Source organism: Trachemys scripta, chromosome 8, assembly GCF_013100865.1.
Source record: "Trachemys scripta elegans isolate TJP31775 chromosome 8, CAS_Tse_1.0, whole genome shotgun sequence".
NCBI classification, from domain to species: Eukaryota; Metazoa; Chordata; order Testudines; family Emydidae; genus Trachemys; species Trachemys scripta.
The window spans coordinates 21,276,511-21,299,907 of record NC_048305.1 but is presented as its reverse complement, the minus strand read 5'-3'; the positions used below and the strand labels follow the sequence as shown (position 1 = coordinate 21,299,907).

General features: G+C 51.8%; 1 protein-coding gene across 12 annotated transcripts in view; it reads right to left on the bottom strand.

Annotated features, from left to right (window-relative positions):
• ABLIM3 (actin binding LIM protein family member 3) overlaps positions 1-23,397 on the bottom strand; it is a 110,479-nt gene that overhangs the window by 3,756 nt on the left and 83,326 nt on the right. For 4 of the 12 annotated variants that reach the window (XR_004646787.1, XR_004646789.1, XR_004646788.1 and 1 more), the window contains 13 exons: positions 20,183-20,241; positions 18,655-18,726; positions 18,008-18,163; positions 14,396-14,425; positions 13,204-13,333; positions 12,105-12,203; positions 10,100-10,150; positions 7,472-7,606; positions 7,066-7,130; positions 6,242-6,389; positions 2,997-3,026; positions 1,389-1,447; positions 521-581 (listed from right to left, as the gene is read on the bottom strand). Coding sequence is in view for 5 of the 12 variants with exons in the window: in XM_034778705.1 (XP_034634596.1) it covers positions 521-581; positions 1,389-1,447; positions 2,997-3,026; positions 6,242-6,389; positions 7,066-7,130; positions 7,472-7,606; positions 10,100-10,150; positions 12,105-12,203; positions 13,204-13,333; positions 14,396-14,425; positions 18,008-18,163; positions 18,655-18,726; positions 20,183-20,241 (1,095 nt within the window). In the remaining 7 variants the exon portion in view is untranslated. Of the gene's footprint in view, positions 1-520; positions 582-1,388; positions 1,448-2,996; positions 3,027-6,241; positions 6,390-7,065; positions 7,131-7,471; positions 7,607-10,099; positions 10,151-11,639; positions 11,723-12,104; positions 12,204-13,203; positions 13,334-14,395; positions 14,426-18,007; positions 18,164-18,654; positions 18,727-20,182; positions 20,242-23,397 lie in introns of those variants that run through there. The other 8 variants (XR_004646791.1, XM_034778706.1, XR_004646792.1 and 5 more) reach the window with 6 other exon arrangements.

The following is a 23,397-nucleotide window of genomic DNA, read 5'->3' as shown; positions in this document are numbered from 1 at the left end:
GGGTTGGTCCTGATTTGAGCAGGGGGTTGGACTAGATGACCTCCTGAGGTCTCTTCCAACCCTAATCTTCTATGGTTCTAAAGCAAGAAACCGATTAGCCTATTTTCATTCCCCAAGCTGGCAGAAAAGTAAAAAGCAATAGCAGGAATGGTGACAAATACACCGATTGTTTTTTCAGTTTTACAGTGTCAGGGGCCATCAGTAACACAGCTTTGAAACACGTCATTAGCAATGTGAGGGTGTCCCTGATCTGCTGCCGCAGGGCCAGCTGGGGGCTCTAGGCAAGAGCACAAACCAGTGTCGCTTGTGCAGGCCTTGCAGGCTGTCGTGTTCAGAGCTCAAAGCCGACTCTGCTGTGCAGGAGCTGGAGGAGAATACCTAGAAAGCTCTCACTCCCATAAGAAGGGCCACTCTGGGGCCTCAGCAGGATGGCAGTGTCCCTTTGAAGCACATTGCCACAGGCTCTAGCAGCACATACTGTAGGACTGCTAAGGCTTCCCAGGCACTGTGCCCTGCTTACCTCGCATCCCCCAGTTGACGGCGTTTGTGCTGTCGTAGTGGAAGAGTTCAGCACTGGGGGGCTGCAGGAGAAATGAGCACACGGAGGGGTCAGCACGAGGGGAGTTTAGATAAATACTCAGCCCTTCTATCTCACCTTCCATCTGGGGATCTCAAAACGTTCTACAAATCTTATAATTAATCCACCCCGAGGTAAGTATCATTCCCCTCATTTTACAGATGAGGAAACTGAGGCACGGGGAGGTGAAATGACTTGCCCAAGAGCACATAGTGAGTTAGTGGCAGAGTCAGGAATACCACCCAGGTCTCCTGACTCCCAGCCTATGCATCAATCATGGGACCATTTCTAAAGTCCTTGTTGCCCAAAGTTACACAACAAAGACATCACTCTGGAAAGCACACACCTCCCCACACTCTGAAGCAGAGATTCTTTTTCCCTGCATCTGAACTCCAGGAATCTGGAAGAGATTTTACTTTCAGGGTAGGGCACTTGTCACTCCCAGATTCCCAGGACTGGGTGAGACTTTTCTGATCTCTAGTTTCTACTTGGATTCCACACAAAATACACCTGGGAATCTCTGGATGGTGCAGTGCCTGGAGGCAGGTGCTATGCCAGGGTGCCTCTGTTCCAGGAATGCATGTACCTCCAGAAAGAGCTCCCCCAATTCTGAGGATCCTGAACCCCAGACTGAGGATTCTGAACCCAGGCACGAAGAGGTTTCAATAGCCATGAGGATACTACCCTAGACCTGCCCCCTCTCCATTCCACAGGAGGTGTATGTACCCCGCCTGTGCAGCCACTCGCCCACAAGAAACATTCCGAAACACCGCCACCTGGTGGCAGATCAGGGGTAGCCAGTGACACTCACCCTGTGCAGCCCGTTCCTTCTGTAGGCAGGGAGGGATGCAGATTTCGAAATGAGGGGATCTGAAAAGAGAAAAAACAAGCTGCATAATCCCAAGAGCTGGGACTAGTCTCTTGTGCCTGGGAAAACCTCAGCTACTGAGCCAAAGCCAAGGCGTCTGGTCCCCAAACACAGCCCAGAGGAAGGAGGATGCCTGCAGGGTCTAGCCCGGGTGACAAAGCTCCCTCATAGCCACAACATTGGCAGGTGCATCAGAGAAAGGAGAAATGCAGTGCTGCAGCTGGCCCCTCCTGCAGGCGAATGCAGGAGCCCATTGGACACCTTGCCTTTACACTGCGGGGTTGGTTCCTCTGCACTTTATATTGCTGAGTCTCCCCTTGCAGGCCCCTATTCCAGTCACTTCCCTCCTAGCTGAGGGCTGGATGCCCCTTGGAAAGAGCCCTTGGATTCTGCTCCCAGTGGCTGAGTGGGCTGTCTCCCTGGGGAAAGAGAGACCAGGACAGAGACTCAGAGCACGGAGCGCTGAGTCACTGTGGGCCCAAGCAGCAGGCCAGGAGGGGCCTCTCAGGACCTAGAAGACTTTGCAATATGCACTCTGCCCCTCCACCTGAGGTGACAGACACTAATGCAAGAGGCCTCCCATCTCCACTAGGAGTGGGTACATAGGAATATCACCATGTTCCATGGGGGAAAAAGACTTAGGGCGTGTCTACAATCTTAAGTCAACCTATTTTAGGTCAACATAGAGGTCTCTTTCTGTCGGTGGTGCACGTCCTCACCAGGAGCACTTCTACTGACTGAAGAGGGGAAGTGTAGCGGGCAATGAGCCAGGGTCTCAGCTCCACACAGGTCCCCGCCGGGGACTTCTCGTCTCCCCACTCGCAGCCAAGAGCAGGGGGAAGCTGCCCAGGGCTTCTCACCTTCCCACTCCCAGCTGGGAGCAGTGGGGAAGCTGCTTGGGGCTTCTTGCTTCTGGCGCGGAGATCCACATCCAGAGTCCAGTCAGCTGCCATACTCCCAGCAGGGAGCTGGGTCCCTGGTGGGTAGCAGGGCTCCCAGCGGGGACCTGTGTGGAGCTGGGACCCCGGGCTCTCAGCCCACTACACTTCCCCTCTACAGTTGATGGAAGTGCTCCTGGTGAGGACGTGCACCACTGATAGAAGCTTGGAGAGGAGGCCTGGCAGCAGGTCCAGCAAAGCCAGGAAGTCGACAAGACAGCCAACGGCCTATGTAAGGAACTCAGTGTCTACACAGATCCTGTGTCACCCTAACTACACCGACATAAGCCCTACGCCTCTCGTGGAGGTGGAGTTATGATGTTGATGTAGTAGGGCACTTACATCAGCTGTCTTATGTTGACCTAACTGTAGTGTAGAGCAAGCCTGAGAGAGAAGGGATTTACCCAAGATGACAGCAAATCAGCTGCAAAGATTGAAACCCCGGAGTCCTGACTTCCACTCTCATGCTCTAATGACCAGACCACACATCCTCCTAAAGGAAAAGCCACCCTGGCCTCTCTGCCTGCAGTGGAAATCCCCCTCCCCACCCCACTTTCACAAGGCCTGCAGATGGAGGAGCACAGAGTGGAAGGGAGGGGGAACATACACATACCACTGTCAGCCAGGTAATGTGTCCGGGGAGCTGCAATGAGAGACAAAGCAGGAAGTCAGCACAGGAAAGAGGCATTTACTGTGATAAAAAGCCCTACCAGGCAAGAGGATCTGGGTTTGCAGAGACTTGCATCCCTCACTTTGCTTCCACGGCCAAGGACAACCTCATTTCACAGCATTCTCTGCTTCTCCCAGCACTACCCCACCCACCCTTCCACCGCTTTCATCTCCACAGCATTTACCCTTTCCCTTCACAGCACCTTCCAAGTGAGCATCTCAAAGTGCTTTATGAATATTGGTGAGCTGAGCCTTCCTACCTGTTGTGGTAACTGGGCCTGCAGACTTACCCTGACTGTGAGCTCAGCTGTAACAAGTGAGTGGAAGTTTATAAAGGTCATAATGTCCTGTAACAACAGCTCTTGATGGGAACAGGTATGCCAGGGAGACAGAAAGACTGAACGAGTCCACACACAAGCCTACTGATCTAACTCAAGAGTTAAGCTCATGCTCGATAAACAAGAAAAGTGTGGAACCAGAAATCAATGAACCAAAACTGGTGTGTCAGAAACTAGGCCTAACTGATGGACAAAATGAAGGGATGGGCTATTCCACCTGTCACTCCCTTTTGGGGTCCTTAATGAAAGAGACATTGGGGAAAAACTTAACTGCTGGAGAGAGCTTCACCATCATGGCTGCCAATCCCACCATATCCTGGGACTCTGGACTTTCTTTGTCCTAATTCTGAGATGCTCTGATCAGACTGGGACAGAGAAAGGGACCCAGATGACACCACAACTTCCACCAGTTCCAGCTAAATCCCAAATACCACCTAGGATATGAGACTTTCTCTCTCTCTCCCCCCGGCATATGTCCTCTTCCTTGCCCATCTTATTTCTTCTCTTTCCTAACCCTCTCCTTTTTAGCTTCTGTCTGGCTTAGCTGGCCAAGACTATGTATTTTGCAACAATGCTGTAAGCCTGTGACCAGAAAGAGGCAGCTAAAAGTAATGCCCTAACCAGCGCAATCCTGGTACGAGTTTGCCAGGTCTTGGATTGGTTGATAAGACCATGACGGGCCTGTGTGTTTCCAGCAGAGAGGTTGCAAGTGAAAGTCAGCACCAGAGACAGAAGCTACGTTTTCCATCTTTGCTGTTCTTTTCTCTCCCTTTGTGTGTTTGTTTTGTTCTGTCTTCTCAGGAAATGAGACTGGACTTTAACAACAGCGCCAGCCCATCTCAACTAACTTTTTTTTTTACTTAAAAAAAAACATCTCTCATACCACCTAAGAGACTGTCTAACAAAGGTTTTTTTTTGTAAAGGAAATGAGGGATGTTGCTAAAATGGAAGCCTAATTTAATACTTGACATTTCAAATGCTTTAACTAGTTTTCCATCTTTTTCTGTATCTTTAATAACAGGTTACTAAGGATTTTTAACACGGTGTTTGCCATGGTACTAAACAGGCTGATTGAAGTCTCCATATACCAAACCCCAAACCTTGTTTAACACTGTTTAATGTTGGACAGAGACCGGGTCATATTAACACCTTTGACTCTCTGTGCCCCTTTATTCCATCTAAATTAATGCAACCCCCCTGAAGGATTAGCCCGCATTTTACAGATGTGGAAACTGAGGCACAGAGCGAGAAAGGGCCACACGGTAAGTTGGTGGCAGAGTGGGGACCAGAACCCAGAGCTTCTGATACCTAGATCCCTACTCTAACCACTAGACATGCTTCCTCTCTACAAAGGCCTGAGAGCAGGGATTCAGGTGGGCCCCTCCTCCATGTCACTGTTAGCAGCTCCTGCAGCATCTTGCAGGCTTGGCCACTGGGGCTGAGGGAGGTGGCTCTGCCCATCTGCAGAGGGGAGACTGCCTCTAAAGCTTTGAGGAGACTGCAGCCTTGGGCAGCTCAGAGCTGCCTTTTAAGACCACAGTTACTCTGGCCATATGGATAGCTGCTAACCTGTTTGTTCACAGTGGCAGCAGGTTCTGCCTCTGCTGCTCCCTCTCCCCCACCCCCCCGAGAGCTGATGCTATTATGGGACTTCAGCTAGAGCGGCAGGGCTTGTGCATGGGCTGGCTTTTCCCCCTACCCTGGGCCTTATATCCCCTGGCGGACTTGACTCCAGGCAGCCCTGAATATCCCTGTTTTCAGAGACTGGCATTACTGAGACCCCATAGCAAGCAGGGGCATCAGCACCAGAGCAGCCAGCAAAGTCCTCCATAGGAACTCAGTCCAACCAAGAGGCCAATTGGAGGATGAGCTGGCAAGTTGTCTATGGTGCCATCTAGTGACCAGCCTGTGCAATTGCATGTGTGTAATTCCTTTGTAGGCCTGAATTTCCCAGTCCACAGAAAATGAAGGTGGGACTGACTGTGTGGCAGCCCTACAAACGTGCAACCCTAACTCACAATGACGAGGGGTTCCCAGAGAAACTCAGACAAGCCCAACGATCTCAGGAGCTGTATTTGTCTTTGTGTTTGTCATGGGCATTTCTTTGCCTCATGGATATAGCTATGGGACCAAACTAACACGAGCTCTGGTCTCCTCAAGGCTTCTCCACCATCTACGCACTCAAACACCCTACCAGATGATATGATGTTATTCTGGCTCCCTGAGGCATTCAAAAAACCAAGCCCAAGCACCAAATACCTGAAGCACAGACCCAAACACTGGGCCCTGCGTGCCGCCTAGGGGCACGTGTGTAAAGGACAGATGGTTCCCTGATGCAGCCATCAGAGGAATGAGTTGTCCAAGACTAATTTCTTGGGGCAAACTATGTCCCTTACAAACATCCAACCTCTCCAGCCGTTGAAAGGCCCTGGTTCAGGTGTCCTTCCTTCCCCACCATGTCAACACCTCATGCCAGGTCGTGCCCTTGTCATGGAAGTAGAAGTGGGAACATAGTATGAGGCGGGAAGAAGAGATGGCAAAGCCAATGGCTGATTTTTGTGATGTGGCCATATAGTTTGAGACCCACCAACTCATTCCCCGCCCCTCCCGGCCACAGAACAGCCCCCTGCTGGGAGAGATTGCTAGCCAGCCCCGTGGATCCTTTTACGCTCACATGGCTGGATCTAATCCAGCCTGTGTAGATCTGGGCATCGGGGGTGAAAGACTGTTTATCTCATTCACAACCCCAAATGTCAGCCAGCTCCCAACCAATTAGAAACCACAAGCTCTTCATCTTGTGTGAGCCAAGAAGCCCGCCCACTGCTGCTACGGTGCTCTTGGCATTCCTTACAGCCGTTCAGTGAGCTCTCGTAGCCGACTGTGTGCAGGGCCTCTCTGCTGCCGGCTGAGCTGCGGGGCGGCGTCCAGGGATCAGCGTAAGAATTGGATCGTGCCTTCATCTCTTCCTTCAGGATCAACCTGCCGATGCCGCTCTGGATCTAGGCACCACGAGGGGAAACGGAAAGGAATATGCTTCAGACACAGGTGTGAAGTTCTCTGCCAATCAGCAGCAGCAGCACCACCCCGCCATGGTGTCAGCACACAATGCCACTAACACTGGACTTTCCTGGTCCTGCACTCAGAGCAGGTAAGGTGCCTCTTGGTGAGCACAATGGTTCCTTCCCCTCCCCAAGCAACACCTGCCCCATAAGGCAGCTCCACGCTCCCCCTGGTCACATTTCATAGGAGAGGGTTCTTGGCCAAAGTCATTAGGTCTGCAGGTGCCTGCGCAAGGGAGGAGAAAGTCCATGAAGGGAAGGAAGGCACCAAAGAACAAGTGAGCCTGAGTGGCCTAGTGCATTGGCTTCCCCTGGGAAGGCCGCAGCCTGGAATGGAGGGGCCCACAGCATGTGGATGGCCCAAGACCCACTCCTGGAGCAGAAGCATTTGGAAAAGGCAGATGCCACAGATTTACTCCAGCTGTGATCTCTGAACAAGGAGACTGGGCCAAGGCAGTCTTTCCTGGCTCTCTGCCATGATCCCTGCCAGGGCGTGTGGCCTCCAACCTTGCTGCCAGCTCTCTTCTCGTCTCCTCTGTTGCATTTCTCTCTCAGGGGAGGAGTTGAGAGGAGATGCCAGTGGGGAGGTGGGGAAAGGATGGAAACAGCTACTCACCTTGTGCATCCCCCGGTCAAACCCATCCTCTTCTCCCCCTGATGAGAATCTGCGGGCTCGCGGTGCTGCAAGGAGACAGGGGGCAGGCCCAGTCAAATGCACAACATGGACAAATACAAACAGCAGGCAGACACCTAGGCGTGATTGCTAGCGATGAGCCCCAGGGTGAATGTGCATGGCAAATAACCCAAAGGCTGAGGGGACTTCAGGTCCAGGGTTCTAGATGTGTCATCATTTTCCATCAGTGCCTACCCTTGATTTAATTTACATGCCCTCAGCACTGGGCCTTCCCTGGGGAATAAAGGCTCAAAGCCAACACCTCCCAGAAAGTGACACATGCGGAGGTTGTTATTGAGTTTCCTGTGGCCTTGGCCACACCCAGGGCAGGTCTGGCTCCCTGCGTTACCTTTGGGCGAACTTTGGAAAGGCCAGTACTCGGATTCTGAGTGGTAGTACGGGTCCGGGGAATAGGCTGGGCTGTATTTGGAGGATTGTGCAATGTCTTCGCTGGTTTTGCTTTTCGTAGCTGCAGGTAGATTGTCTGCAAAAGCAACAGAGCACGAGATTTAGGAAGGAAACCCAAGCTCTGGAGGAGATGCTGTCAGCGTCACCATGGCCGTCCCACACAGACAACCAAGTGCCTCCCAGCTCCAGTAAGTGGAACCCTCCAAACAGGCTTCAGTTTGGAGAAAACAGTTATGGCGGTGCTTCTCCCCAAAGCCTGAGGGGCCAGGTATGTCCCCCAAGCAAAGGGCAGCCAATGGAGGTAGCAAACTGGCTGAGGCTGATGGGTCACCCACCAGACCTGGAGATCCAGCTGGGGGCGTGGCACATCCCCCTGCTCCACTCTCCCCAGTGGCTTGAAGTCTCCTGTCCTGATTGGTAATAGTCCACGATCAAAGTGCTGGACAAACGTTAACTGATCACACCTGGCACCGCCGGGAGGTCAGTAACATCGCCCCCATTCTACAGATGGCGACGCAGGGGCACAGAGAGGGGAAGTTAAGGTCACACAGCAGAGCAGTGGTAGAACTGGGAACAGAACCCTGTAGCTCCTAGCACCCAGCCCCAGGCTCAGTTGCAAACAGCTGCTCTGCACAAAATGGGTCGGAATAGGTTGCCAAGCATTCTGATTGTAAGGGCGCTGTCTCGTGTGCTCCACGCCAGCCTTGCATCTTGCTCCAAGTCCATGGCGCTGAGGTGCAAATGCCGTGACATCATGATGCAGAGCCTTTGGCTGCCAGGCTGAGTTACAAGGTAGCCATCAGGATGGTGCTGATCAGAGCCCACTGTGATGTTGGCTGGTCCTAATTTCTTGCTCTTCCTCTTTAACCTACAATTTTCCTACTGCGCCAACCAAGGAAGCAGGAAAACACAAGGGCTACTGAGATCAGCTGCTCCTCCCTCCCTAGGTAACCTTGCCTCAGGAATGCAATGTCATCACCAGAAAAGGGCAGTAAAAGTGCCATGGTGACCTGGGAGCCTGAGCAGAGATCCAGAGGCAAGGAGCACAGCCCCGGGACAGTGCAGAGGGAAGGAGTGCGCTTCCCAGAGGGCATGTTTGAAGGGATGGGGGGAGGTGACTTTGGCAGTACCAGGCTGTGAGGAGGCTGTGGTGGGTTGTGTGTGTGGGAGGGGTCGTCTCTAGCTAGAGCCATGAATACAGGCCCATGGCTCCTTTGCTGAAGAGCTACGGCCCGCAGCAGCAGTGGGATGGGGTCACCCCCCTGCACAAAAGGACTCTAGGTTGGCTTCAGGCCACACGGCAAACGTTGGAGGTTCCTGCTCTACCATTAAGAAAACAAAATGGCTGCCTCTTCAGAGCTAATCTCTTCCTCAGCAAGCATGCGAGGGGCAGAGGGCACCCCTGCAGGATTGCTGCCACCGTGGCTTATGGTGAGCTGAGAGAGATGGTGCCAAACTCAACCTCAAGGCCTGGCCAGCTAAAAGTGCTCAGAGCCCCCCAGTAACATACCAGGGGTCAGTCAGGAGAACACAGCAAAGGCAGCTACTTACAGCGCGGAGGGATGCAGACAGCCAGCAGGGGGTGTTAGGGGTGTTAGGCAGACAGGACAGAAGAGACGCACGGAGGGAGAAAGGAGAGACAGAGTTACGGTTTCACAGGGAAAGCTGCTACACAAAGCAGGTTGGTGAGCACACAACAAGCCCTCCTCAGCAAGGGCCTGGCTGGTGCCAGGGGCCCTTGTGCCACCTCCCCAGACATCCCCCACTCCCACAGCCCCAGCCCTCTCTACAGTTACCGACACTCTTTCAATCTGTAATGTCCGCCTGGGACGGTCAGAGGTTTTCAGGAAGTTGGGATTCCTTTTTTAGTTTTTTTCCAGGTAATTTGTATTATGGCTAGTGTTTAAAAAAGCACATACTGCTCACTCCTCTCTCCTCACAGTTCTGCCAGTGCACCCTGACCCGCAGCACCCTTGCTATTCCAGCCCTGCCCTGTGCTCTGCTGTTAATGCCTCTTGACCTGCAGCACCCTCTCATCCCTTGCCATTCCAGTCCCCGTCTCCCCCTGCCATCCCTCAGTCCTGACCTACAGCACCTGCTTTCCCATCTTTGGCAACTGCTGACACTGGAGACAAATATCTAACCTGCTGTTATATTTGAGGAGGGGATTGAACCCCCAAGTGACAGGTAAGCAGATAGATCTCCTGTGCTACTCAACTTCTCACTCCCACCACCTGGGCTCTTTGCTGAAGGCAATGTGAAATGTCACAGCTTTGTGCCTGCACCAAGTCCCACGCCCAAGGTTGCCAGCGCCTCCAGCCTTTCTCGCCACCTCCTCCTGCACCTGCCAGGGCAGCCCCATGACCTGACTCTCTGCCTAACAATGGCATTCCCCTCTGTCCTAGATTAATTTTATCTCGGTCTCACACCAGTGTAAATCTGGAGTAACCCTGTCCCAATCCAAGGAGTTACTCAGCAGTGTAACTGGTCCCTAATCTCTGTCTGGCTCTTCCGATGCCAGGACTATTAAGTAATTGGCAATCACCCCAAAGCAAGACTCAGACTATACCGTGTCGTTTATAGATGGGGGGTTTCCGGTAGATGTTACTCTCTCCGGCAGCTGGAGGAAAAAAGAGAGAGAGAAGAAAAGAAAGAAAAGAAAAGAAAGAGAAAGGACATGGAAGTCAGTGTGTGTTGGCTGGGAGCAGCGGATATGGAGAGGGCATGGAAGAGGAGATGCAAACCCCCAGTCACTCATCTGTTACGTTCAACGTTTTTCACCTCCATGGACTTTAAGTAAAAAAATGCAACCTAGTTCCAAGGCATTTCATCAAAGATGGATCAGGGTCTGGTTTGGCTTACGAGATGGGGGAGAAAGAGGGTTAAACCTGTTTTGGAAGCTAAGCACCCAGATACTATAGTGATGGGTGCTACAGAAAACCCTAGGGTGGAGAGGTAGTGTGTGTGTGTGCTAGAGGACATGCAGTGAGCATGCTCAGTGTTAACACCATGCACTGGCACTGACAGAATGGCAGATGCTTCTCCTTCCTGTCCCCGCTGTTGGCTCTTCTCAGACAAAGGTGTCTTGGAGGGGAAGAGAGAGGGGACACCTAGAGACCAAGGATCTGGGGGTACCTCTCTGTCAGTCAGCCCCATGGAGTGGGCTGTTACTGATGGATTTTCAGGAGGGAGATCATTTCTTGGGGGCATAGGTGTCTAGAAGAACTATCCATGATCCACCTGAGAGCAAACCAACATCAGCCAAAGCCTCTTTCAGCAAGGGAGAAATAGAGCTAGCTGGGAAAGGGAAGCTACCTGGAGACCGTGCCTATAACTACCCTACCAGCGCGAGGGCCTATCAGCTGAGTTAGCGGAGCAGGGATGGGGCCATCCATAAAAGACATCAGCAAAGGGGCAGGGGAGCTCCGGTCCGCACATATAGCTGTGGTGGTGGGGTGGCTGGACAGGGAGAGGGTCGAGATAGGGCCATTGCAGGGAGCATGGGACCCTGCAGGTGTGTGTAGAGCTGGTCACCATGGTGGTGGCTGCGGCCATGGATTGGTTACGTGGGCAAGCATGAGCAGAAGGCTGTGAGGCTGCAGCTCCAGTCCAGGCCCTCGGTATCCACCTTGAGAGATGCTAATTCTGTACTATGTATGTGCATACTAAAAGTAGCCTGGATTTTTTAAACACCTCCCCCAAAATCTGGGTACCTTTGGTCCCAGGTCGCCAGCTCGGCCCACTCTAGAGACAAGGGCTAACTGCAACATAAGGAATCTAGGTTTGCAGTCAGCACCCCACCACCCAAGTCTGGGGGTTTAAATCAGGCCCATCTCAAAGGTGAACTTGAGAGCCAGTTAACTGGCTTTAGAAGGGGGGACAGGTCAAAGGTCCCTTGAACTTATTAGGGTGGGTTTCCTTTACATGGACTGAGTGGATAGTTTTGGATTTGACGAATGGTCCAGTCTGTTCCTGTGACTGCAGCTGAGAGAGGGAGTGAGTACCTTCTTGCTGCCCTATTGTGTATCCTGAAGAAGTGGGACAGGTGATGTTTCCCTCCCAACCCCTCAGAAGATCAGTGGATGGATTGAGGGGGCAGTGGGCCTTACCTGGTGGCCCCCTGGAGTCCCTGCTGGAGGGGAGCAGCCATCTGGCAAGCCCAGAAGACTCTGGGGGAAGGGTGCACCGGGCCCTAGGGGGAGTAGGAGGAGTATAAAATAAATCATCTGTAAAGAATGGGTGTAGAAAAGCTTCTAATCAGAAAAGCTTTGCCTTGTGATCCTCTAGGGAAGGGAAGGCAGGGTCCTTGCAGGGAATTTCACTTGGGGGGCGAGGGGGCAGGAGGCAGTGGGAAATGGCAGGGGAGGTATAGCAGACTCTGGACGATGGGAAGTTTAGGTGGGGTTAAAGCTGCAGGTCTTGTTTATGGATGGCCTTTACCATGGGACGTGTCCTGCTGCTGCTAGCTGATTCTAGGCAGGCAGTGGTGCTACTCATGCAATACACACGTACAGCACATGCATGCATGCAATAGACACAGTGCTCCCCACAGGCCGGAGGTTTCCAGAGCCTACCTGGAATGTGGAAATGCTTGGGAGCTTGGTATGAGGTTGGAGTAGAAGACCTCACATCTAACTGGCTATAGTAGGGGGAGCTGCGCCCACTCTCTGTGCCTGGAAAGCACGGATCGGAGGGAGTGACAGTGATTGAGAGAGAACAAGAGGCAGAAGAAAACTGGTGTTAAATGCAGCCATGTTAGAAGAGCAGCAAGCCACCTGTGAGTCAATGGCTGGGGAGGAAGGGATGGATGGATGGGGGTGTGGTTTCCTACACACGTTGTGAGGGAAGAACTGAGGGTTTACAGACAGGGATAGACGGGAACCAGAGGGAAATCCACAGGTGCATGCCATTCAGGGGCCTAGCCCAGAACCCACTGCAGGGGCCCCAAACTCCTGTCCAGGATTTCCCTGTCATTCTCACTGGTATGGCAAAGTCTTTGATGGCAACTGTGCTAAGAGCTTTATCTACAGGGGTTGGAGCCTTACTGAACAACATGGAGGGAAACCCAGCAGAGGGCAAGTCTGCCAGACTCATTTCTCTCTGGGTTTTCCTGCCCATCCCTCCCCTCTCCCCCAGATTTCAAGGTACAGCTGTGCCCTTCTTCCTCACCCGAAGATGTGCTAGCCCAGGGTGTGTGTGAGGATTCACCCCCAGCATTGACAGGTACATGCATTCTGATGCATCCCTCGCTTCCCAGGATAAGCAAGTCGAGCATCAGCCGCACCGCTAGTTCCAGTGCCAGCATGGAGCCACCATCTTGGATTTTCTGTAGTGATGGGGCGATGCTGTGACTGAGTTGAGTATGAGACAGGAGGAAGGCCCCAGGGAGCGGAATTAGCTGAACTGGATTGTGCATAAGGCAGCCAAAGGCAGATCACTCCACCACTCTCTAGGGCACACACCTCTCGGAGAGGAAATCCCCCATCCCAGCATCCTGCAGGCACTGTCGAATTTAACTCCTCCTTGTTCGGAGTTGATATTTCCCAACATGACTTGCGCTGCTGCCAAAGGGATGGCCAAGGCCTCCGGGAGATCCCAGAACGCTGCTCTGCTGCTCTCCGCTGGCTGTTTTAACTTGGGCCAGGCCTGGTGGTGGGGGGCCAATGTCCTTACCTGAGCGGTAGTAATGATGTGGGGAGCGTGGGATGGTGGGAGACATGCCCTGGCGGCTGTAGGTGGGGGAGTCGATGTAGCCCGGGCTGGAGGCCCGTCTCTGCCGTATGTCAATACTTTCATAGATATCCTGGATGGGTGAAAGGAGATGTGAATAAAGGGCATGGGTCAGAGAAGGTGCATGCGCCTCAGGCTCTGGGGCATGGAGATAGCTGAAACAAGGCCTCATAAAGGAGTCATAGAGTGGGGGAAGGAGATGTTTGTATAGGCAGGAAGGAGATGTTTGTATAGCTTTTCAGGAAGGCAGGGTCTTCTCTTTCCTTCAGGGAAACGCCCCCCCTATCCCCATGACAGCCAGGGACACTGACTCTTCTCAGCTAGGACAGGGTAAAGCCTTTGTGATGTAAAGGCGCAGTGGGTATGGTGAGCTGGGTGGTGCACAGGCCTTGTGTGGCTGTGGAATGGGTGTACAGTGCAAAGCAGCCATCTGGCATTTAGAGACAACAAGTCATGCATCTCCCACGTGAGCTCTACTCCTCTCAGCATGCGTGGGGCTTAACAGCAAGAGCTGACTGGAGTCATGTGTCCCCCTGCAATGGATCTTTGCAAGCAGAGCAGCTGAGAAACACCACATTCCCATTATTTAGTGGTTTGACTTTCTTGGTGCCTGGAGAATTCCCTGTTTGTTCTCCTCCCAATGTCCCCAAAAGAGGGATGCCTCCTCCCCCACCCCAATGCTTTGGCCAAGGAAGGCTGGACATCTCTCTCCAGAAACTGTCAACATTGCTCCAGGATGCAACTGATGGGCCCACCTTTATGTAACAAAGATCTCCCCCCTCTTACATCAGGGCAGAGCACACGGGCCCTGCTCCCTGTTCCAGAGCAATCTCAGGCAAGCATGGCAGGACTGTGGGGCTGGCACTGCAGTCCTAACTTGAAGAAAGCAACTTCCAGTAGAATTACTGCATTAGCATCATAAGCCAGATTCACTCCCGGTGTAATTCCACTGACTTCAATGGAGTTACACCAAGAAGGGATTCAGCAGCCCAACAGCTGTCTCCATTCAGAACCCCCATTGTCAGGCATGAGGGGTCCCCTTGGTCCAGCCAAATCCTTAAGTTATAACTCCATGCAGGTCCCACCCACCTCCAGCCTTGCGGTCCCAGAGGTCTCTGGAGCACAGTGTATTTACCTGAGAATACGGAGACAGCGTTCCAAGGGACTGGAGGGAGCAGGAGGTCCAGAGACAGCACAGGAGGGAGAGAAGAGAGAGGGACATGATTAATGGATGATGTGACTGACCCGGGCCTCACAGCACTTCATCTGCCCAAAATTACAGCCCTCTTAGTGAAACCACAGCCACATTAAAATGGCCAGGCACTGAGGGAAGCCTGTGGGAGAGAAGGCTCCATCGATGGGAAATAAATAGCAGCCTGTCCCTCCACCTTAGCCACTCTGAGTCCAGGCTGGAGCACAGAGGGGCTGCTTTGATCCCATCCAGCCAGTGCTCCAGGAGAAATGCCTGGTAGACGAACTCATGGGACCAACTCATTTCTCCCCCTGGGGAAGAGACTTTGGGGGAATTCTTCAGCTTCTTTCATTTGGTGCAGAATATCCCCCCTCCCCTTCACTGGAACTGGCAGGCAGGTGCTCCCATGGTCATGCTGGGATTTCCCTCATGCTGGGATACACAGTGTATGGGAGAGTGAAGTCATCCAAGCTTGGCTTTCCCAGTTTGGAAACAACCAGCCCTTGGAGCCCGTAAATCAACTCCTTGCCTGCTCGTATCTACGGAGTCTGACCTGTTCACAGAGCGTCTGGCTCTGCATGTTTGGAGCAAGACTCCAGATACAATGCTGAGGGGGATATGATTGCTATCTTTAAATATATTAGAGGGATTTATACAAGGGAGGGAGAAGAATTATTCCAGCTTAGTACTAATGTGGATACGAGAACGAATGGATATAAACTGGCCATGGGGAAGTTCAGGCTTGAAATTAGATGAAGGTTTCTGACCGTCAGAGGGGTGAAATATTGGAATGGCCTTCCGAGGGAAACGGTGGGGGTTTTAAGATTAAGTTAGATAAGTTTATGGAGGGAATGGTTTAATGGTAAAACATAGTAGTCAAGGAAAACCAAGCAATGGTAGGTAAATAGTATAATGGCTAACAGGGGTCAGGCTGGAGACTCTTGCCTATATGCTCGGGGTCTTACTGATCGCCATATTTGGGGTCGGGAAGGAATTTTCCTCCAGGGCAGATTGGCTGAGCCTCTGGAGGTTTTTCGTCTTCCTCCGCAGCATGGGGCAGGGATCACTAGCAGGAGGGTCTCTGCCGATTGAAGTCACTAAAAACAGGATTGGGGACTTCAACAGCAGAGTCCAGGGAAGGGGTAGGGATGGTTTTATGGCCTGCAGCATGCAGGGGGTCAGACCAGATGATCATAATGGTCCCTTCTGACCTTAAAGTCTATGAGTCTATAAGTCCAAGAGGGTCCTGCTCTTGCCAACCCAGAGCCCTAGTGTTCAGAGGGGATTTCTCCTCTCTCCTGCCTGTCTGAGTTTCACATACAAATAATGACATTACAGCACAGACGGGGAGGTGAGGGGAAATGCCCTCAGAGGATGAGAAGGGACGGGCTGAACCTGGGAAGCTCCAGATGCGAATGTCTGGCTATGATGCTCCCCTTGGAGTTGGTGAAACAGCAGCAACTAACTCAATGGGGAGGATATAAACAGATGGGAGCTAAGCGAGGTCAGATGGGTTCACAGGAGACACCATCCCACTATGAAACAAGGCTTTGTGACCTACTATGCATATACAGGGGTCAGAAGATGCCACCAAGAGCAGCACTGGGCTGTCTGAACAACACACTGAAATTGCATCAATTCAAGGGGTTTACACCAGACAGCAGCGAATACAGCGAGACCCACTCAAAGCAAAAGGCTCCAAACCCCATCCCACAGCTTGCGAGCCCTCGGTAACAGCGTGTTGCTGAGCCGTCTGACACACAGTAGCTTCCCATGCTACCTTTCTGTTGCCATCTTAGTTGCACTGTCCCCTGGCGTTGGAGGTCTGTGCCGTTGCATGCCATCCCTGTCTGTGTCATAGGCCATGTCGCTGTCCATGAGAGGCCCTAACATGGCAACCTGCATTCTCTGCTTTATCCAGAGATTGTTTGCAGGCGCAGCTCATATGGATGAAAGGCAGCAGAGCCCCCAGCGCACAGTGCTGCAGAGCGCCTCAGGGGGCAGTTGCCTTAGCCAGCTCACAAGCCAACCACCTGTAGACCTGGGACAAAGACCCACTGTGAAAAAGCAGAGGTGCAAGGAATCCAGAAGCCAGTAGGGTGTTTTCTTAGCTACCCCCATATGGTGCTTTCCAGAATCCATGGCCCCATTCTCCTCTTGCCTACACCAGTTTTACACTGCAGAATGTCAGTGACCTCCATGGACTAAACCTCAATTTACACAGGTGTAAGGGAGAGAAGAACCAGGCCCTCAGTGCCCCAAGGCCCTGATCTGAGGCCAACAGGAAACTCAACACAACACAGTGAGGCTGTGTACTGAGCTGTGCTTCCTGGGCAGGTGAGAGCCCCATACAGCTCCAGAACACTGCACACAAAGGACAGCGTCACTGCTCCCACCTTGGTACAGAGGGCACAGACAGCTGAGTGCTCTGGACGGCTGGCTCACAATGAACCCTGGCACCTGCTTCACACTGGAGATTTCAGAGAAGTCATTGCTGGTTATTACAAAGGCCTCTTCTGTGACCAATTTAAAGGGCCCAATTCTGCCCTCAGCTTCTGCAGTCCTCAGTGGGACCTGGATCAGGCAGGATCTGGCTTTCTTCCAGGTCAAACCCATGCACTCATCTCCTTCCCATTTAAGTGGGTGAAATTGTCCAGCAGTCCCAGCCTGCCCCAAGGAGTAGGGCAGGGGAAGTCCCATGCCAAGGGCTGTGTTGGTTTCCTTCCACACAGCTCTTTCTAATATCCCCGTGGACATAGACAGCACCATTCAGCTCCCTGCTCCCTTCCCGTCCCCATCCAGTGGCGTCAGCATTAGATAAGGGCTGTCCTGCCGAGACCCTTGCTCTGCGGACACTGGTGTGGCTTCCCTGCAGCAGGCCATCTGGTGAGCCTGTCCTGCACCCCATCTAAGCAAGAGGGTGCTCTTTGGAAAATGGACTGCAGGGTAAATAGCTGCAGTTAAGGATCAGATTTTCAACAGCACCATTTGGTGTGTGAGCAGTTCAGTTGCACGTAGAGTGACCCCGCTGCAGATCTGTCCTTAGAGTCTGTGCTGGGCTGAGGGTGCTGCGGAGACACCCCCTTCCCCTCATTCATTTCCTAAGCTCAATGCACTGGGGGACATTCCCCAGAGGAGCCATTCCTTGGGGCCACCTTTCTCCCCAAAGCAGTCCCTTTAGATTATGTGGTGTGACCAATTGCCAATGGCCTCCATCAGCATGGGCAGAGTCATAGATTGTCACTAACTGATGCTGTAGCAGTTTTCTGGCTCACTCTTGTGGCCCACAGTGGAGGAGGCTGGGGCCAAGGTTCTCCTGTCCTGGCCCATCCTGGATTTCCAGACAACAGACAAGAATCCTCCTTGGAGATGTTCTAGGCCAGATTCTGTTCTTGGTTCCCCCACTGTAAATCTGAAGTAACCCCACTAATGCCAATGGAGTTATTCAGGATTTGCATCCACAGAACTGTAATAAGAATCTGTGTCCGCCCCCCCCCCCCCAATAACCCTCATCAGATCCTGAGGTCCCTGTCTGCAAATGCCAAGACTCAGTACCTCCCCATAGCTATATCTCTCCAGCGTCTCATCTGACGTGTATCTGTGATAAGGCTCGTAGGAAATGAGGTCGGGACGCTGCACCTCGTAGATGGCTTTAATCTTGGGAAGAGCTGCCAGGTCTTTGTAATTAAGGATCTCATTATCCACTTTAGCCTAGGAGATGGAGAGACAGAGGAAGAGAGACGGAGACAGAGAGAAAGATGAGGAGAAAGGGAAGGGAAGGCTGGAATATACAGTGTGAAGCTCCCATCAGAGCAAACAGAACTGGTGTGTCACCACAGGAAAGGTAAAAACGTAAGGAGATGTCCTCATGAGAGGCACAACATTCTCCCAGGAAGAGAAGAGGCAGCAGTGGGGAAAGGGCTGGGTGGGTCATGGTGTTGAACTGCCTTGGCAATACTCTTCTGAGATCTCCCATTCATCACAGAGGGCCTGCTGAGGTCAAGGCAGGCAGACACTCAGGGTAGACTTACCCCCAAAGACCCCTTCCCCGTCCCCATTGCTTGCATTGCAGATTGGAATTGAGATCCTGCTGCTCCCAACCTGATTTGTGCAGGGAGATCTCCTTCTCCTGTCCCCGTTGGAACATATGGAGCCACCCTTTCCCCATCATATTGGAGACTGTGTGACTGAGCTGTACTTACACAGATGACTCGGTTGGGGGAACCAATACTGGAACCAGGGGGCGAGATGGAGGTTTCTGATGTTCTTCTGTGCTGTGTGCATAGAAAACCACAAACTGGATCAGAACTTAAGCTGTCCATCATTCAAATTATGGAGATTATGGGACCAAATCCAGCCTTGACACAACGCAGGCATAACACCATTGAAATCAATGGAATTTCACTTGCTTATATCAAGGCTGAATTTTTCCCCACCATCTAACTCCAGGACAGGGACAGCACCCACGCCCCCAGCAGCGGGCTATAACCCTGTGAAACTGCCCAGCAATGCCCTCTGTACTCCCTCCCAATCACTAAGGTTGTTGTATATCGGCATTCTGTCTGGGTTCGAATAGGCCAAAATATCCAGTCCACTTTAATGGCCAGATTCAGATCCAGCAAGACAGGCCCTGCACATTAAAATCGAATGATTTTGAAAGACATGCAGCTGTTAATCATACCTAATGCTAACTGAGAACACTAGAGGGAACTTGTTGCAGGGCTTGGAAGGTTGAAGAGGCAATCTGTGGGTTTGCTTCCATAAAAAGTTGACTTCAGTCCTTCAGACTACCCCCCGCAACGGCCTGTCAGTGAATTGGCAGGCATGGTTTATTCCAGCATTGCTCTGGCATCTTGCACTACAACCGACAAGGCATGTTCAATGTGCACCTGAGGACTGTGAGCATGGCCAGCAGCCTCGCCACGGACAAAGGCCTCCCAGTGCTTCTTCTGAATGGCACACAAGGAAGGGGATTGAGCAGGCCGAGTCATCAAACTTTTCAGCAGGGTGGAAAGGAGCTTTACAGCAGCTTGCATCCAGCAGCGTGGCTGTCAAGCTGTCACTGAGACAGCAGGGAAGCAAGGAGCTGATCTGGCTTATCCTGATGTTAGGAAGGGTGCAAAGGCAGGCAGCTTTGATGGGCCATATGGTGACTGCTCTCCTGGCCTGGAACATTCCTGGGTTTGTGTCTACCTACAATTTAACAATCAGAACAAACAAACACCCACTAAAGCACAGAGAGTCTGGCCGGTCTCTGACTCTGTGGGCTGGAAGCATCTCTCCGCAGGGAGGAGGAAATGGCATGTGGAGTATGGAGGAATGATGCCTCCTCACACTGCTCAATAGCACTCCCTGCAGACATTTGCAGAGCTGCAGCTGCTCTTCAAATGGAGTCCTGCCCATGACTCCCCATGGCAAGAAGGATGATGGCTGCAATGCAAAACCTCTGAGGCGGGAGGGGGATCCTCAAAGTTCTGGGTTGCCGAGGACCCTTTGGAAAGCAGGAAGCTGAATGTGCTGACCCTTGGGCCAGGGTCTTGCAGCCTTTTTGGTATGGCGGGTCCCCCTCAGTTTGGGCCTTCCCCTCATAACTCATTTCCAGCCAGGGACCAGAGCTCTCAGGGGCACTTTCAGAGATGTCTGCTTGTCTTGGAGGCACACTGAAGCGTGCTTCTGGCCCAGCCACCTGTCACAGAAACTCCATCAGGAACCTCTGATGCTCCAGCTTACCTTCAATTTCTTCTCTGCTCTTGCTGCCTGTTTGCAGATCGGGTGCCACACTTCAGAACCTGAAAGCCAGGGGAACAGCAGAGGATCAGAGCCTTTCAACTCGCCACTGGAGAGACCAAATTGCCACTCATAGTCAGAACCAGGTGTAATAAGTACCCCTCCATCCTGACTGACAGCACACCCAGTTAGCTTAGTCCTGGACCTGCAAGCAGCTCTGCAGATGCACGTCAATCCTGCCCCCACTATTCTAGTCCTGGACCCCGACTGCTCCGCTGAGAATCCCCAGTCCTGGTCTGCAGCCTCTCCTGCTGTTCCAGTACTGGGGTTCTTGGGAGCAAAGCCTGCAAGTCATATGCATCTTTTAGATCAGTGGGTCTCAACCAGGGGTACGCATAGGTCTTCCAGCATCAACTCATCTAGATATTTTCCTCGTTTTACAACAGGCTACATAAAAAGCACTAGCGAAGTCAGTACAAACTAAAATTTCATACAATGACTTGTTTAGGCTGCTTTATATACTATACACTGAAATGTAAGTACAATATTTATATTCCAATTGATTTATTTTATAATTATATGGTATAAATAAGAAAGTAAGCAATTTTTCAGTAATAGCACGGTGTGACACTTATATTTTTATGTCTGATTTTGTATGCAAATCATTTTTAAATGAGGTGAAATTTGGGGTACACAAGAGCAATCAGACTCCTGAAAGAGATATAGTAGTTTGGAAAGATTGAAAGCCACTGTTTTAGATTGTCAGCTCTTTGGGGCAGGGGCTGTTTTGAGATTTGAATCTTGTACAGCGCCAAGCACATTCCAGCAAACTCCTTTCACCTGTGATGTAAACTTGAACTTGAATCCATGTCTCCACAGATAACAAGCCAGTGCAACATCCCCCTCCTATATCTATGGGTCTGTCAATGGGAGACCCTGTGAGCTTGTAAATGGTGCGAGTCTGCATCAAATCACCAAGACATGCCAATGGAACCCTCACTGATGGAGTACTGAGTGAGATTTAGACGGAATAGCTGCACAGCTTCTGCCGGATGGGAGGAAAGCGACAGGCACCCAAGCCCAGCAATGTCTCTGTTAGTCTTTGATTTTGTCAGGTTTATTGACTTTCCTGGGCACCTTCTATATTACAGTGTGGCCACAGGAATGTCCTTGGACTGGGGCTGATGGATAGGGGGGCCGGGCAGAGGCACTGGACCAGTGCTTTAATATGATCTTTTGTGCCTCAAAATAATGCGTAATTCTCCCTTTCCAATCCATTGTAGCCTCTCTAGCTCCCAAAGCCTGAGATTACTGGCTGGTAAAAGTCAGTGTACACTCACAGATCCTCTGTTCTCTTGGCTACATAAGTCATTCACTGTTGAATCTGATTGTGTAGATGGGTAGATAGAAGACTAAAACACTACCAGGTAAATGCCAGACAAATAACTCACCTCAGCGATGAAGAAACAGATTATTTAAAAATAAACTTTCAAACAGAAGAAAGGGAACTGCAGGTAGAAAACGGACAGAAACAACAAACCTCGACTGGAAAGTCCATTCCCCATTTACCTACCTACCAGGACCTGTGTTCAGGATTCCGTGCTTTTCCTGGAAACAGCGGAGCATTGTCCTGCCCCATCCCTGCTTTAGGTAGCCATATTAGAATCAGCTGTTCCTGGGGTAACACAGAATCTTGAACTCAGGTCTTGGCTGGTAACGTTTGACGTTCACCTGTGAGAGCAGGAACCAGCCCCCAAGGGAATTCAGGATCAGAGTCAAGATGAGAATGTGGCTGTAGCAGCCCCAGACTGGGCATGTACCAACACAATCCATCAGATAGTCCTGGTTCATAAATCATAAATTCCAGAAAACCAGACCCCTTTTCTTCCTTCACCCATTTGTAGGTGTTACATTTTGGGCCCCTGGATGCCATGACAGAACCAGCCTGTCACAGGCCATGCATTAGGGATGACAGCCAGGTGCAGAACTTTCATAAAACACCCCTGCCTCCCCACCAAACAAGGGATGTGGGAGCATGCTGGCTGACATTCCAGCATGACACTAATGGCATGGCCACTCCCCCGTGTTCACGCCAACACGATTAGCATCTCACGGAGGAGTCAGTCAGCCCCGGGCGGAGGGCTCCTGCCACAAATCCTGCAGTGCAGGAGGGGGAGGGACCCAGCCCTGCAATTACCCCACAGATCTACAGGGGTAATTAATGACTCAGGGTGACAGGCAGCTGCAGGTTACCAAAGGGAAAACACACCCTCCCTCAGAGATGGAAATAGCCCCAAAGGCAGCTTCAGCAAGGGATGAACATCTCCAGAGACCCGATTATTTATTTCCTTCTTGCTGAAACCAGCCACCTGTGCTGCATGGCTTAACACTTTCAGTGCCGCACTCAGCAGAACCTGGAAACAGAGGAGGGTTGGTTTTGTGGTTAAGGCACTGGAGTGGGACCCGAGAGATCTAGGTTCAATTCCCAGGCTCACTGTGAGAGCTCAAACATGTTCCTTAAACCAATAGTGGCCATTGATTGTGGTGTGTCTGTTTCTCAAGTTGGGCACCCAAAACCTGTGGCCATTTATGAAAATGCTGGTCCTGTTCTCTCTGTGCCTCAGCCTTCCCACTGCAAAATGGGAACAAAGAGGCAGCTCCTTACCTCACAGGAGACAGCAAGGGCTAACCTCTGAACAGTGTGAAATGCTCTAGACACTACAGTGCTGGAGGCCAAAGAAGTTCCTAGATAGGTGGCTCTTTAGCCATGGCTGGGAATACCCCACCTGGCCCAGTGGCTTGTGTGTTCCAGTGGTGCTGGCCAAGTGCATGGGCAGGCATGCTCCAACAGCGCTGATGAAGTTAATATGTTGTGTGCACGTGCGTTACTGACAGTGACTCTGAGCGAGAAACAAGCTGCCCAGGAGGGGCAATTTCTCCTCCAGGAAAATGTCCCCAGGTCCCTGAGACCTCCCTCTTTCGCTCTTATAGATATGCTCTGACTAGGAATTATTCTGGGGAAGTTCTGTTGCCTGCATTATACAGGTCAGACTATGATTACAGCAGTCCCTCCTGGCCTTGGAATCTATAGCATTTCCTGACTCACTGAGCTGGAACGTGGGAGGCAGGGGAGAGTGGGGTGACTGCAGGGCTGAGAGTTCTGGCAGGGCGTGGTTGGTCACTCCCTCCCCCCACTAGGAAAGAAGGAACATTTCACA